The following is a 15,379-nucleotide window of genomic DNA, read 5'->3' as shown; positions in this document are numbered from 1 at the left end:
AACACACATGGCTCAAAATTTAGAAAAGAAGAGCGAGGAGAAAGAAAGTGGGAAAGTAGGAATGTGTGAGATCATGGGACAATCATTGTTTGAAACAACCAAATGCGTATTTGTGGTTACCTCTGGTGTTGGCTATAACAAGCCACGATGATCAGAGGCTTATACTAATGGGCTTGTACTAATGGGCGGATACAGATAACCTCACGGGCGCCAAATGAGAAATTCTTGTCTTTTTCTTGAAATTCTTCCTCTTCCTAGAATTTAGTTCTGCCTCGTTCAGTCATGATCAGCTACGAGGAAAGAACAGATCTCTGATAATACAGATTCAAGAATTGATCGGATAATCTGGTATTCAATGCTCTGCCCAAAGTATATGCACCTGTTTCTTGGGCATTGTAAAATATATTGAGCATGAGATTTTTACTTTTGTGATAATGAAATCCAAAATTTTGACACACCACACGCTTTCCACCTTATTCTTCTTTCTACTATCGCCCAACTTCTATTCAGTGATCAACTTCACAAATGGTCTCTTTTTTTTCGGAATACCGAACGACCGTTTCGTAAAAGTTTCTCTCATCGTACTTCTTTCAAAATGTTATTATTTTGAGAGCGACAGAATTTTCCAATGAACTGCATCGTACATGCAACCCATCTAAGTGGGCATTCTGAGATCCACGCAGTTTCGCTACAATAGCACTTTTCTGAACACAACATTGACATTTATCAATCACAGAAAGAACAGACAAGACTACGTCAAAGAGGTGAATGGCAGGATTTTCTTTGAGGGAGAAAGGGTGTTTCAAAATTTAATATTTCCTTGGCGGAGGGGGGGGGGGTACGTTTTTTCCTGCAAAATAACACTATTATATTGACTCATGGGGGGTGGTTAGACCTTCCCTTTTCATTCAGGAATGTGATAAATTAGGATTGGAGGATTGTGCAGGTTTGGGAAAGTGTCACTTCAAAAACTTCACAGAACTGGCTGCAATGTAGGACCTAAAGTTTCAGAAGTTTAAAATAACTATGGTAATATTCAAGTTCGATGTTCGCAAAGAACGTGAAAGATGTGTAATGGATACTAAAATTTCTATGTTTTTGGAATACATCAGCAGTGTAATAAACTCGATTTATAGACTGTGATGTTATTAAGGAAATAATACGCATAATTAATAACGAAAGATTGTAGTTGAAAAAATAAAGAAATGGTGAAATTGCGAAATTCCTGACATTTACTCATTCAATTGTTTGTCGAGACCGATACAAAAGAATGTGTTTGATTGTGACATACTGTGATCAATGATAGTTGAGGGGAGAGAGTTTTTTCCATTCGACTATAGGTGTAAGAAGATGCAGAAATAGGATTTAGTTTTTGGTGACGGTTTATTCTGTTAGAGATATAGGACGGATGGCTTAGCTACAATATCAAAGACCACGGATAATTTTATATAGCATAGTTTAGCGGTAAATAAGTCAGTTTATGATGAGAGGGTGAACGAGTGTAGGGGGGGGGGGTCCTTTCTTTACTACGAAAAAAAATTCAGCTCAAAGGGTGTTAGTTTAAGGTTCGTAGTTATTTTGAAACATAAATTCTGTATCATATCCATTTCTAAACTAATCATCACCAGAAAGTTTCAAAAATCAAAAGAAAATCAAATATAGAAGAAATAACTGAGTGAAAGAAAAAAAAAGCGATACTCTATTTTTGGACTGAAAAAAAAAAGACTTCAGACCACAGAAACATCTTCAAGAATTCTCTTTCCCTACAACATTTTGCACGTTTGCTTCTCAAGATAGCAATTACAATGCAAGGGATAATAGCATTGTTACCGTGTGCTTTCTGTATTGTGTAGCTGTATAGAGCGTCCCACAATGGCATGATCTCTTCTGAATACTGGAGGAGGAGCTCGTCAACTGCATTTGTGACAGATTTACACAAAGGAAGTAGGGAAGGAAGATCAGGTCGGCCGGATATATACGGCGCTGCCCATTGAAGGGTTAACAACCCTATTAAAGTAAAATTCCCTGCGACACCATAATCTTGCATTGTCCCTCACCAATCGATACTGGTGTCCCCTTGTAAAACAGTCGATTGGCGGTGTACAAAAAGTTCATGGTCCATCCTATCCATCCCATTGAAAATTTTGAACACTTCGATCATATCTCCTCGACAACTGCGTTCATCCAATGTAAACATATTAAAAAAATGAAGACTCTCTTCGTAACTCAAGCCCCGTGTGCCAATAAGGACACGCGTAGCTCTTCTCTGCACCCCTTCAACCAAGTCTATGTCCCTCTGTAGGTATGGTCTCCAAAACCTTACAGCATACTCCAGTCCAGGACGAACTAAGCCTCAAAAAAGCGGAAGAATGACATTAGGAGAACGCGAAGAGATCTTTTTGAAAATGAGACCAAGCATTCTATTCGCGTTTTTGACCAGCGCTGAACAATGTTCAGAAAACCTAAGCCGCTCGTCAATGAGAATTCCCAAATCGGTGACCCTAGTTTCATCCGGGATAGTGACACCATTCAACTCGTAAGAGAACCGTGGATTGTTCGAACCAAAATGAGCGACCATGCACTTGTCAACGCTAAACGTCAGGCTCCATTCATTTGCCCATGCTGCAATCGTGTTTAAGTTGGTCTGGAGCAACTCCCTATCGCTTTAATTCCCGATTACCCCTATTACCTTCAAGACATCTGTGAATTTGCTAACAATCCCATCGATACCCTGATGTCTGTCCAACCAGAGAATTCCCCGTTCACCATAACTCGTTGCAACCTATTTCTTAACCACGATTCTATGGAATTCAGCAAGTTGCCCCATATCCCAATCTCGTGTAAACGCATCAAGAGTTTACCATGTTGGACCCGATCGAATGCCTTCTGGAAATCAAGGTAAACAACATCTACATTTTTTTCAAATGAGAAATGTTAACAGGAAATTAAAATAATGTCAAATACATTACAATGCAAAATATACGTAAAATATTGTACGAATAAATTAAGTAAAATAAAATGCTCAACACTTAATCGCGAAGAAAGTATATATGTATATAGAGAATAAAACACACACACACAAAAAAGTATTAAGCTACAAAGTACTACTTATTAAAATAGCTAACTATCTCTATTCACTAACACTAAAACAATAGGGCCAAATGGAAGAAACATAAATTGTTAGTGTACCCGGGAAAAAAAGTATACACTGTTTGCTAACAGTAACATCCAAAAAACCCACGAAATTATATCAAAGAAAAACACGAAAATGGCGGGAGTCTAAGTATCAGATATACCCTCTCATACGAACACGTGAGCAATGAAATTGAATATCAACTAAAAAAGAACGGTCACAAACCTGTCAGATGTGTACAATGAAAATCAAAGAGCGAGAAAATAAATTTAAGCCGAAAAGCACAATGAAAATTAAAGTTGAGTAATATATAAAAAAAAACACTTATCTCGCAAATCCAGCAATGGAAGTCTTTCTAAAATTCCAGTGACAAAATCAAACTAAACAGAATAATTGAACTCACAATCTCGAAAAATAAAGAAAACACCGCAGAGTTTGATCTGAAAAAATAAAAAAAAACATCTATCTATATATATAAAATTGATTTTCTGTCTGTCTGTCTGTGTGTGTGTATGTATGTTCACTATACAAATCTACAATTTTAGATCGATCGTCGCCAAATTTTGCATATATACCAAATGGGAACCCAATTTAAACGATAGGCTACTTTAAAATTTCGTCAGGGTAGGGCAAGTGCCCCAAATGGGCAAAAAACTGTCGGGCAACAATAGTTTTCGGGCCTCAACAATCACTTTCCGAACGTTTACTTTGGTTACCGTGGTTCCCTAGCAATGCGTTTAAAACGTGTATATGCCTTTACAATGGTTTGTCATTTCTTCAACGCTGTCAGTATATGTATAATATTTATGCCTTTATAATGGTTTGCCACTTTATTCAATACTCCCAGTAATGTGAGCTTTTTGAATAGACGCCATCATCAGCATCACTTTGATGGTAAGGCAAAGGGTGATCCCCTATAGAAATCAATGTTAAAATTGCCGATTTTAATGTAGAAATGAGGAAATTTCGTTGGGTTTTCTGTCACATCAATGATTTTAAAAATTGTATTAAATACTCGATTTTTGAAATATTGAGTTCACTTAGAGATATACGAAGCCCAGGAGTTTAAATATGAAGCAATTAGCCGGAACTACTTTCGAGTTGGATATCCATGCATTGATTTCAACTTTTTATTTATATCTTCTCAAGCATGAAAATTAATGTCTCCGTATTGTATTTTGATATTGAACTGCATAAATTCATGTGGATTAGGATATTTTAAAATTAATTATGGGTCCGTAAAGTACATCGAAAAAATTCCACAGCTTTAATTAAGCATTTTTTGAAGCAGAAACAGGCAGAGATGGATAAATTGAAGTTCAAAAAGGGGGGGGGGGATCAAAATACCTAGCACACTTAAAAAAAAGAAAAAAAAATATTTTTTTTTACGTTACTTTAAATCTAGATTTGTTTTTTTCATGAGTCGCGTAGGAAGTCGCCATATTGGTGAACTTGGACACGGTTTGCGTCCCCAAAGAAAGAGGGAGATATCAGGTGATCCAAAAAAGCCTCATTGAAAAAAACCCGGGCAACGCCGGGTATTATAGCTAGTGCTAAATAAAACTCCCGAGAACAAAGAAAACAAAATGGTGCACCGACGCGACAGATAATCCTTCGGTAATTCCTCAGCAATGGTTCCGGATGCTATTAGTCGGCGAGCGGAGCGCGATAAAAGCAGGTCCGATCCCTACCTCGGCCAGGACAATAATAAATTAAAGAGGTATATGAATATGCTCTGTTTATCCTGAACACAAAACAAATGTTACAAAAAATAAAAAAGTGCAATAGCAATATAAATACTTTTACGCTCTTCTACAGCTTAATCGCACAGTACAATGTTTATCTTACACAGGGTGATTCAAGACTCAACATACAAACTTTTAGGGGAGGTAGAAAACACAAAAACGAAACAGAATCACGTAGGAATTATCGCTTCTTTTGTGTATGACTGTAGATGGTAAGAACTTGTTGTGAAACTTAACGTGTGCACGTACTGTCCCCGTGTATCGCAAAATAAATGTTTTTCCACCCATTATTCACCCATTTATCCTCAAGCTGATCAAGTTGGTGTTTGCGGTCATTCCTATGTGATTCTGTTTTGTTGTTTTTGTGTTTCTACCTCCCCTAAAAGTTTGTACGTTGAGTTTCAAATCACCCGGTATATGTTATGGTAAATTTGATAAATCGGTTATTATGAATAACAAATGAATTTTTACTGGTTATTATGCATAGGCCGTTTTGATTGGTTACCATGTATAAAAACCGGATTTATCAAAATTAACCGCATAACATATTTTCGTGTATAGGGAAAGTCCCTTTATTGTACAATAAATCGCTGACCGTTGGTGCTCGAAGCATACTTCTAATTAAAAAAAATATTCAAATATCATGTAGACCTCCGATAGGTCATTTATATTGCAAGGGAGTATATAGTTATCAAAATAAAAAAAATAATTTTTATTTGATCGCCCTGTCCTAAAAAACCCAATTACACCAAGTCGCTTCCCTGTCTCCCACAGGACCGAAAAAAATCCATGTTTTATGTGCAATTTTCGCTGTGATATTCAAATTCGAAAACAACTGAAAATAAGGAAAGAACCGTATAAACTAAAACAAAAGCTCATTCACTCCCCTTTCCCCTCATTTTCAGCGAAATTTAAATTTCACGCGTCTCAGCAAGTATTGCACTTGGAAACTGGATTTTTTTTTTTGTTGTCCTCAGGAGAGAGGGCAACATTTTATTGTGTCTCATTTATTGTGTTTTAAAGGTTTAGAGGAACATTTAGAGTGTCATTTTATTTCTTATTCCGCAGGGCCTCCTGATCCAGTGCAGAATTGCACAGTGATGAACCGAACTCAGAGTTCTTTTCGCTTGGAATGTGTAGAAGGTTCGAATGGGGGATTGCGACAGTTTTTCGTTATGGAAGTATACGATACTGTTCTACATACACTACGGGACAATCAGACTGCTGATATACCGGTATTCTTGGCAAGGGATTTACCACCATCGACCAGCTTTGTGGTTGTCGTTTACGCAGTTAATGCCAAAGGAAGAAGCCAAGTTGTTGTTTTGCGAGCGATTACTTTGGACTCCAGACACAAGAATTCACGAAAAGGTTGCCATGTTCAGATACAATCGAAATACAAATATCAATTTCGTTTGCTTCTATTTTTGAAAAATTATGTTTAATACAATTTTCCCTTGAACTTGCAAAAAAATTAAAGTATTTTCTTGTTTTCTTAAGAAATAACGATATGATATTAAAAATGCAATACGAAAAAGAAAATACCTCTGTTAATTGGATTTTCGAGTGAGAATTCTTGGGAATTCTCGGGAATTTCCGAAGATTTCCCGTTCCAAAACTCTTTGTAGAAAATCGGACAAATTGCATTGCTATTTCAACCCAGTCAACCCAAATCGTGATGTGAAAAATGTGCTTGCAGATATTAAGAAATTAATATTTTGTTCGGACAACCAAAACATAATTATTGCAGTATAGTTACACACATACGTATGCAGGTTGCATTGCAAACAACACGCACCGCAAATTACTGGCGAATCTTTGATCCTAGCGCCATACTTTCAATCAGAAAAATATCCATTTAGCATGTAAATCTCAAATAAGTCATTCATATTGAAAAGGGTTGCATAGTTATTAAAATATAAAAAAAATTAACAGTTTACATCGACATCCTGTCCTCAAAAACCCAATTAAAATGTTTTTGCCCTGTCTCTCCTAAAGCCAATAAAATCCAAGTTTCTAAGTGCAATATTGACAGAGATGTTTAAAATCCAAATCTGAGGAAAGTTAAGAACAGCATAAATCAGGGAAAGAAGTGTTGTCCGTTAGTTCATGCTGTTCTTTCCCAACGTTTCTCCGACATTTGAATTCAAATATTTTTGTGAATGCACTTAGAAACGTGGAAGTTTTTTTGTTGGCCTCAGGAGAGACAGGACAATAAGTTTCTTATTTGATTTTTGAGCACAAGGTGTCCGTATGGAAAGTTAATTTTTCTATTTTAATACGTATACAACCCCTTGCAATATGAATGACATATCTGATGTCTCAAGGTTATTTGCATACTTTTATACTTTTTCTATTCAGAAGTATGTCCCTAGGATCAACGTTTTGCCAGTGATTTTCGGTGCACGCTGTTAGCTATGCACCCTGTATAATCTTATAGTAATTATTACAGACATAAATAGATTTTCAAACACTATGAATTCGATGAATATTATTTCACAAAAGCCAGACTTGATCATTAAGGCAAAAAGAGTAAATTACGGAGGTGTTAGAGGCAGGTTGAAGTGCTTGCATAATAAGCAATTGACACCGGCAATAGAGTTGCTAATGTTATTACCAGAGATGGAGTATTCAGGTATATTTTTGAGTACATTTTTCGAAAAACCCGAGGTATACTTATGGGTCGTTGTTATGTTTAACCCACGATTACGGAGAATCTTTGCCTTGGCAAAAGATAATATCCAATCAGTCAATATGTGCGTAACTCCAGTAAGTATATATGCTAACATTTCGAGGAATATATACAGAGGTATGTGTTGCATAGCAAACAGGAGGTATCTCATTTTACTGGCGAACCGTTGATCCTAGAGGTATACTTCCAATTAGAAAAGTTTCCAAATAGCGTGTAGTACTCAGATATGTCATTCATGTTTCAAGGGGTCGTATAGTTAGTAAAATAAAAAAATCACTTTTTACAGTCTCCGCGTGTCCCAAAACCGATTAGAAAGTTGTTGCCCTGTCTCGCCCGATGCCAATAAAAAAATTCACATTTCCAAGTGAAATATTCGAATTCAAAAAACGGAGGAATGTTGAAAACAGCTTTAACCCTTCGACAGTTACGCATATTCAAAGAAAATCTTCTGAATCGGGCACACGATTTTACCAAAATCCTTTGAAAAATGGCAACGCCTCTTGAGGTAAGACGATGCCTTCCCCCAGTTGTCAACAGTAGGGTGCCGGATTTTCACTGTAGGATTCCTCCCACTGCAACAATAAGGCCAGAAGTATGAATAGGTCTTTTGTAAGTTGACGATAATAGCCTTACTACGTGGAAACGGTCCATGAAATTCAGGGAATAAGTTTTCCGTCAGTGAAAATTTTTCTTTCCTCCCGTTTCTTTCACTTCACACGAAATTATTCCCATTTATACTGATTATAAAAATTACAGCAACATCATCAGATCAAAATCTGTTATACTTGATATTCACATAACATTCGATCAAAAATAATTAAATTACGTATCACTGTATGGATACATCTGATACGAATTGGTATACAAAAATGTATAAACAATACATATAATTTTCCGTAATAGAGAGGTGTCACATTTAACTTTTACAGTCAATTTTTAGCTCCAGTTAGTGGCCAATTCTAGGTCCCATGCCCTATTTGACAATTTTTTTTAGTACTATAGCTTCGATGATTCTAATGAATTTTTATGAACATTTTTACACCCCAGAATATGGATTAGTGTTCAATCGGTAATTTTATGAAATTTGTAAAGAAACCAAAAGCATGATCCCCACAAGGGTGGAGCTGACACGACTCCAATCTTGGGGTCCCTTATGATTATCTTCTGTTTTTTTTCAATGCCATAAATTCACTTTGAAAAAGGCCCCTGAGCGCAGGACAGTGCTGTCTCAACGCACGAGCCCACCCAGGTACGGCCCGGATACCTGGAGTTGAACGGGGGTGGGGCTGTAAATACAAATACAAATACAACGCCACAACAGGCAAATTGCCCAACGAGGTGGCTGACTTAAGAACATCATGGATCCCCGAGCCATTTTTTGGAGGCTCTACCTACTACTACTACACCACACATGCACACCCCCCCCCACCCGCGGAACCCCCCAACGAATCGGTACATGCGGGAATGTGCGTGTACGTGTAGTGAAACCTGACGTGAAGTTTTTTGTTGTTTCTCTGTAATGCTTGTTATGTGTAGTGCTGCCATCTGCCACCAGTTTTTCTAACTATGAGTGAAGTGTTATGATTGAATGATTTATCGTTGTAGGACTGTTGCTCTCTGTGGCGAGACTTTTTTAACGGGGAGATCGGCTCGCATTTGCGCCTTGAAGTTGGGAACCACAGAAAACCAACTTCAGCCGACCACCACTGTGGGGTTCGAACCCGGATCCTCGCATCGCGAATCCGTCACTATAACCACTCGACCACCACAGCGGCCACCACATAAAATCAGGTTAAAATTTTCAAAAGTAAACACGTAGAGAGCCCTAGAAAGATCACTTTACCTGAGGGCTCACGTTGCTCTTAAGGCGATCGTGTCTAGGGGCCCTGCTTCAAGATGGGGGGGGGGGATGCATCCAGAAGTTAAGTTGATTTTTCATATAATTGAGTTTTAGTCAATTTTTCTATCTCAATAGGCTGATACGAAGCTTCTGTGTGTCGGTTGCGATATTTATACGAAAACGTTTTTTTTTTTTCCTGGCCATTTTCCTAGAGACTGCTTACATAATTAAAGTGGTTCTTCACCGAAAATAACGTCAATTGAATTAAATATTTACGAGATTATACTATAGATAAAATACAATACATTTTACTGAAGTTTAAATCAAGATCATAATATGTAGCAGATGATTCTTTTTTTTCCCACTCAAATCATTATTTTCGATAATAAAGTGAAATACAGTAAAACCTCGATAAGTCGTCACCTCAAGATATCGAAAAATTATGACGATTTAAGGGGAGTTCCATCAGTTTAAATGTGCAATGTTGTGAAAATCGTATAAATTTAAAGTAATATGGCATTTGTTAAAGTATGAATCAAAATAACAATATTAATAAAATTTACAGATTGCAAAAGAAAAAATAATAGCAATTTTTTATCTTTTTTATCTCTTTTATTACTTAAATTATTTTGGTAAAATGTACTGTACACTTTGATTTATATACTAGCTATTTTTAACTTATACTAACAGAGCAACTGTTTGAATAAGTCGCTTTTCTTCATAACAAAACTCTATTGCACATTAATTTTACATATGCATCAAATTTAATTTTAGTGTTTTAATTCTTCACCAGTAGTTCATGATACAACTACGAAGTAATCTCGAACACTTTTGACTTGGTGGAGGGGCCCTGGGCAGGGAAAAGTAAACAGAAAACCTCAACTTGGGAAAGAATGTCTAATTTTTTTCAACAAAGATATTATGTTTTAATTTCAAGCCCTAAATTAGTAGAGCCCATGCTTTCTATGATTATTTATTATCCGTGCCCGCGCGTTGCACTTTGACTTTAACTTGATTAATTTTATTCTTCGATTTAAATAATTTTTGATTTCCTTGCACTATATGTAATCTTTGACGTATCAATAAATTTTGGTTTTGCCGGAGATGCCCTAAGGAGGGGGGGGGGGCGAAGTGCTTACGTTGCTTCTTGCGACAGAGCTTGGGTGTCTCGTGTTTTGTCCAGTTTCTCCAATGGAGCCCAGGCAGAAATGAGATCTAGCTTGAACAGTCCCCAACGTTCCAAAAACCTTATTCGGCAAATAAACTTCCCCAGTGTAACTTTCGTTACTTAAACGGTTCCGTTTGGGTATATAGGATTTTATGGTGACTTTTAAGCATATGGCAATGCTGTTAACAAGCTCTTTTTTTAATTGGAGCCATAAAAATAGTCTATTCGTCTTTCTCAAACTTTTTCATAGTGACGACTTAACCGAAATTAGCGACGAGTAAACGAGGGTTTAATAACATTGTGGTCTATGAAAGCTGGAAGGGTCTGAAGAAAAATGACGACTTAACCAGAGTGACGACTTAACGAGGTTTTACTGTATATATTTTTTTCACTTGTATGCAGAAATTCAAATCCATAAACAGAAACAAAAAGAAAATCAATATGATATATGATATGCAATAGCCTTTGTGGCAGTGCTTCTCAAAGTGTGCATCGCAACGAGATGGAAGTATCGATATGTGTGCCTATTAATGCTTCGAAGTGATTCTTTTATGAATGCCCATTGAATTCACATTACCTACTAAAATATTCCGGGGAGCCACTGATGAACCATGAGTGGGGCAAGGGAATCGCGAGTGACGAAAAAAAATCATAAAGCTGTGAGTCTGCTTTATGATAGTGATGTCTATGGTAAGTGTTGGTTACTGTTGAAAATCATCACTGAATGACACCAATTGTAGAAATTAGGTTTTTTTATTCAACAAAAGTGCAAATTTCTGACCATTAACTCTTTAGATAGAACATCTGGTTAAATGGTATAAGTATTGGTATTTAAGCTATATTTAAATCATTATTATTAATAATTCGACGGTATTGTAAACGCTATTGTCCGTTGATCACCGAACAGAAAGCGCTCATCTTCTTCGTCACTGCTACCTGCCGTACAGAACCTCTAATTGGACCGTAGTTTGCCCATCAATAATTTTGTTGATACTGTACTTTGATTTCTTAAAGAACCACCTCAAAGTGCATAAATAGGCACACAAATCAATATCTCGAGCTCGCCTCTATGGCTGCCGGCACACTACGGTTCGGCTGGTGCGGTTGATCTTATCAGCAACCGTGGAATTTCGCGTGAAACACACACTGCTGTTAGCAACCGGGGTTTTTTATTTTTTAATGTCACGTGACATCTCGGGATTGGCTAAATTATTTTCGCCAAGCTGAAGTTGGCTCCAGTTAGCATGCAAATTCGTGCTCATAAGCTGCATTCCAGTAAAACCCCCTCTTAACGGATACTCCCTCTTTTACGGACAAATAATAATTTACAGTTGTATAATATATAAAAGTATGAATTTCAAACCTCTTTTTAACGGTCACCCATTTTATATGGATTTAATTTTTTTGTCCTGTCCCTGTTCACAAAAAGGAGGGGTTTTACTGTATATACTAATAAAAATATTCATGTAATGAAATTTAATTTTCTGTAACAATATTTGCTATTTGAAATTAATTCAGAGTTGAAGAAAGACAGTCTACAAGTTGACCCATTTTTGATGCTTTTACGATTCGTGACCAAATCGCACAATTTATTTCATATATGATGATTGGAATCATCATAATTAATTTAAATAACATATATTAAAAAACTATTTAAATAACATATTTTTGAAGTTTAAAAAAATTGGCCATGAATTTAGCACGTTTTTCTTTGTAATTAAAGTGAATTTCCAATTAATTAAATTTCTAATTAATGGAAATTAAGCATAATAATTGCAATTTTGGGAAACCCCATATGACCAAAAAAAAAGTCAAGGAAAAAATTATTTTCTCCTATTTAAAAAAAATATATATTTCTTTTGATGGTCAGGAAAAATAAATTCATATATTAAATCAGAATGAAATTTCTGAAAATTTCATGTTTTAAAAACTGTAAAAAATCAAATTTTAAAAAACATTATGATACTCATTAGACCTTTTAGTTCCCAAAAATGTTAGTTCTCTTGAGGCACCCGGGCCGTACTCGGGTGGGCCCATGCGTTAAGACGGCACTGACTGATACCCCGAACTCCGAGCCAGACAGGAGCGCAAATGTTAACCTTTTATCTCTCCTTCAATATTAAAAGGGGGCGCCAAAATGCGTGCTTGCCCCGGCTGACCACGCATGTCGTTGTGGCCCTGTACATCAGTATGTATGTTGCAAGGTTTAAGGTACATACAGGGCCGCAGCTGGATACTTTTTTAACTGGAGCTAGCAAGCTTTCGGCGTCCCCGTGTAAGGAAAGGTTAGGAGTGGTGTTAAAGGGGCAATTCGGCGCCCCCTCTAGTTCAGCACTCGATACAGTGGACCCGCTCTCCCTAGTTGCGGCTTTGTAAATCAAAAAATGCTTGAAAAAAACGGTAGGTGTGAAAATTGTCTTAGTGCACTCTTCGATATTACCCGCATACAACGTTTTGTCTAAATCAGTGGTTCTCAATCTTTTTTGACCCACGGAGCCCTTTCCAGTATATAATTTCTATGGCGGAGCCCCTTAGGCCTATTTTTTATTTATTCATCAAAGTTACTGATTTATTTTTATTCAAAAATATTAATAATTATTTTTTTCGAATTTACTGGTTCTTTTTTTAATTTCCTCGAGGGCCGCGGAGCCCTTGGGAGTTCACACGGAGCACCGGTTGAGATCCGCTGGCCTAGATGGTTTTTTTTCATTGCAAAAACAACAGATAGACAGCCACATTCATATACGATACAAAAATAAATACCAAAATGACAGAATAATGAAAGCAAAACACACGCAATGCAGCTCTTAGGGACATATTTCCTCCTCGGTTCATACTTGGGCTTTTAATAAATGTTTCAAAAGTTTGATACGGAAAATTTGCAAATATAAAAATTTTTCCTTCAGATGTCTAATTATTTTTATTTCTGATAATTTTTTATGAATTTATTAGAAATGGGTGGGCCTCCTGGCAATTTGTACTTTTTTGGATGAGGTAACTAATTGGTTTTTTGCTAAAACTTTATAATCGGGATCCAATGCATTTCATTCAAGTGTTCTAAAATATACATCTCGGTTTTAGCGTAATCACGTTAGTTTATGAATGTCATTATAACCGAGTTTTAATGTATGCTCATGTAGGAAAGCAAAAAAATTTCACTAGTTAGAAAAATTTAATTTTTATTATTTATTTATTTTTGTTTATCAGTGCAAAAGCGCCAAACAGAATTAGCTTCTGTCGAATAGAACTTCACCGTACAGTTCTTCGAATTTGTCTTTTCCCCTCATTTTTATGGCAACCTGAGAAGGAGAGCAATTCCTTTGTCCAGTGCATTCGAAATCCCATCACCCTCCTTGTCAAACCACTTAATAGACAATGGAAGACAGCAACCGCAGGTCTAGCCGAACCGTCATCAGGGTGTTCAAACCTTTCCAATACATGATGGCAGCTTTCCGGTTACCCCAACCGTCCAAAAAAATGTGGATTTTCTCGGTTGAAAAAACCGCGCTCAGCGGTTGCAGTTGTATCTGTGCGTTGACAGAATAAAACTATAGATGATGCCTTCCCCCCTAACGTCAACCGCCTGCAACCGCGCCGTAGTCAGGTCCCGGCCTATGAGTCGCGATGAACCTTCGGAGAATGCTATGTGAGTACGTATCCATTCTTTCGCGCCCACGAGAGATAGTCATCTCGCTTATCTGGCCCGGCAACGGATTGTTCGCCCAGGCATACATCATTCGTTAGCTATCGAAAAAAAAATTTGTGACTCGGTGAAAACGTTCTAGAAGAAACACGCACACAAAACATCTTGGTATATGAGAGCCAACTGAATTAATATTCAATGAATAGAAGTGACTTGGTGGAAAATGAATCAATGATACGAATCTGATGCTTCCACGCATATTTCCGAAATTAACAAAGAAAACCATTATACGTTTCCACCTGTGGAGCGAAATATCTTTAGTACAGAACAATGCTGGGATTATCGTTTACCCATTTTTGGTACAAAGTTTAGATACGCGAAGAATTCACGCTAAGGCGTGTATCGATCGTCTTGAAAAAAAAAAAATACAGTGCCGGATTATCTTTGCCATTGTCAAAAGTTACCTGTTATCAGGACTCACGAATCAAGAGCTCAATCTACACCCCCAAAGAAGGGGCAGGGTTTTTTTGGGAGTGTTGCTTCAATACGGGCGAAAGTATTTAGGGGAAAGGGGAACGCGAGCATAGAAATGAGTACGTATTAGTGAATAGTTTGAAGAAAAAGGGTGGAAGATATTTCTTTTCTTATGCAAGTACGTTCCTAAATGAGGACAATACATGTCTATTAGTGAGAATATAAGCATCGTCTCGTTTTTCTCAGTTCGGTTTTATACTGTGTTTGCTAAAAGAAAAGAAAAATGGGAGATATAATTTGTGGCCCGATAAAAAATAAATAAGAAAATTTTTCGGACGAACAAGTAATTGACAGAAATAATTTGTGGACCGGCGACAAATAAATAAATGAGAGGAAATAATTAATTTGTAGTTTTGCTGACGGGTAAAATAGGAATAAAAACCAATATAGAGACATTAGTATACTATGTATTATATTTAAAATTAAATTGAAAGTCAAATCGAAAATTACGTAGTGACTATATGAATTGGGCAAAATGTTCCATAGACTAACTGTCAAATATTGTTCAAGATCAATTGTGAATATCGATTTCAACGATTTCCTGTTCCTGACATCAGCACATCAAGCATTGGCAAGGGATCTCCAGCCACTTTGTGAAATAGCCGGTCTATGCCCCGAATCATT

At 36.8% G+C, this 15,379-nt stretch overlaps 1 protein-coding gene across 5 annotated transcripts in view; it reads left to right on the top strand.

Annotated features, from left to right (window-relative positions):
• LOC149072102 (neural cell adhesion molecule 2-like) overlaps nt 1-15,379 on the top strand; it is a 396,536-nt gene that overhangs the window by 317,052 nt on the left and 64,105 nt on the right. For all 5 annotated transcript variants that reach the window (XM_089247386.1, XM_089247385.1, XM_089247387.1 and 2 more), the window contains one exon: nt 5,947-6,249. In XM_089247386.1, coding sequence (XP_089103512.1) covers nt 5,947-6,249 — 303 coding nt within the window. The remainder of the gene's footprint in view (nt 1-5,946; nt 6,250-15,379) is intronic.

The sequence above is a fragment of the Pholcus phalangioides genome, unplaced genomic scaffold (genome assembly GCF_987345545.1).
Source record: "Pholcus phalangioides strain wild (caught in Gottingen) unplaced genomic scaffold, Ppha-v1.0 ptg000017l_1, whole genome shotgun sequence".
Lineage (NCBI taxonomy): Eukaryota > Metazoa > Arthropoda > Arachnida > Araneae > Pholcidae > Pholcus > Pholcus phalangioides.
This window is presented reverse-complemented; position numbering and strand designations above follow the sequence as displayed.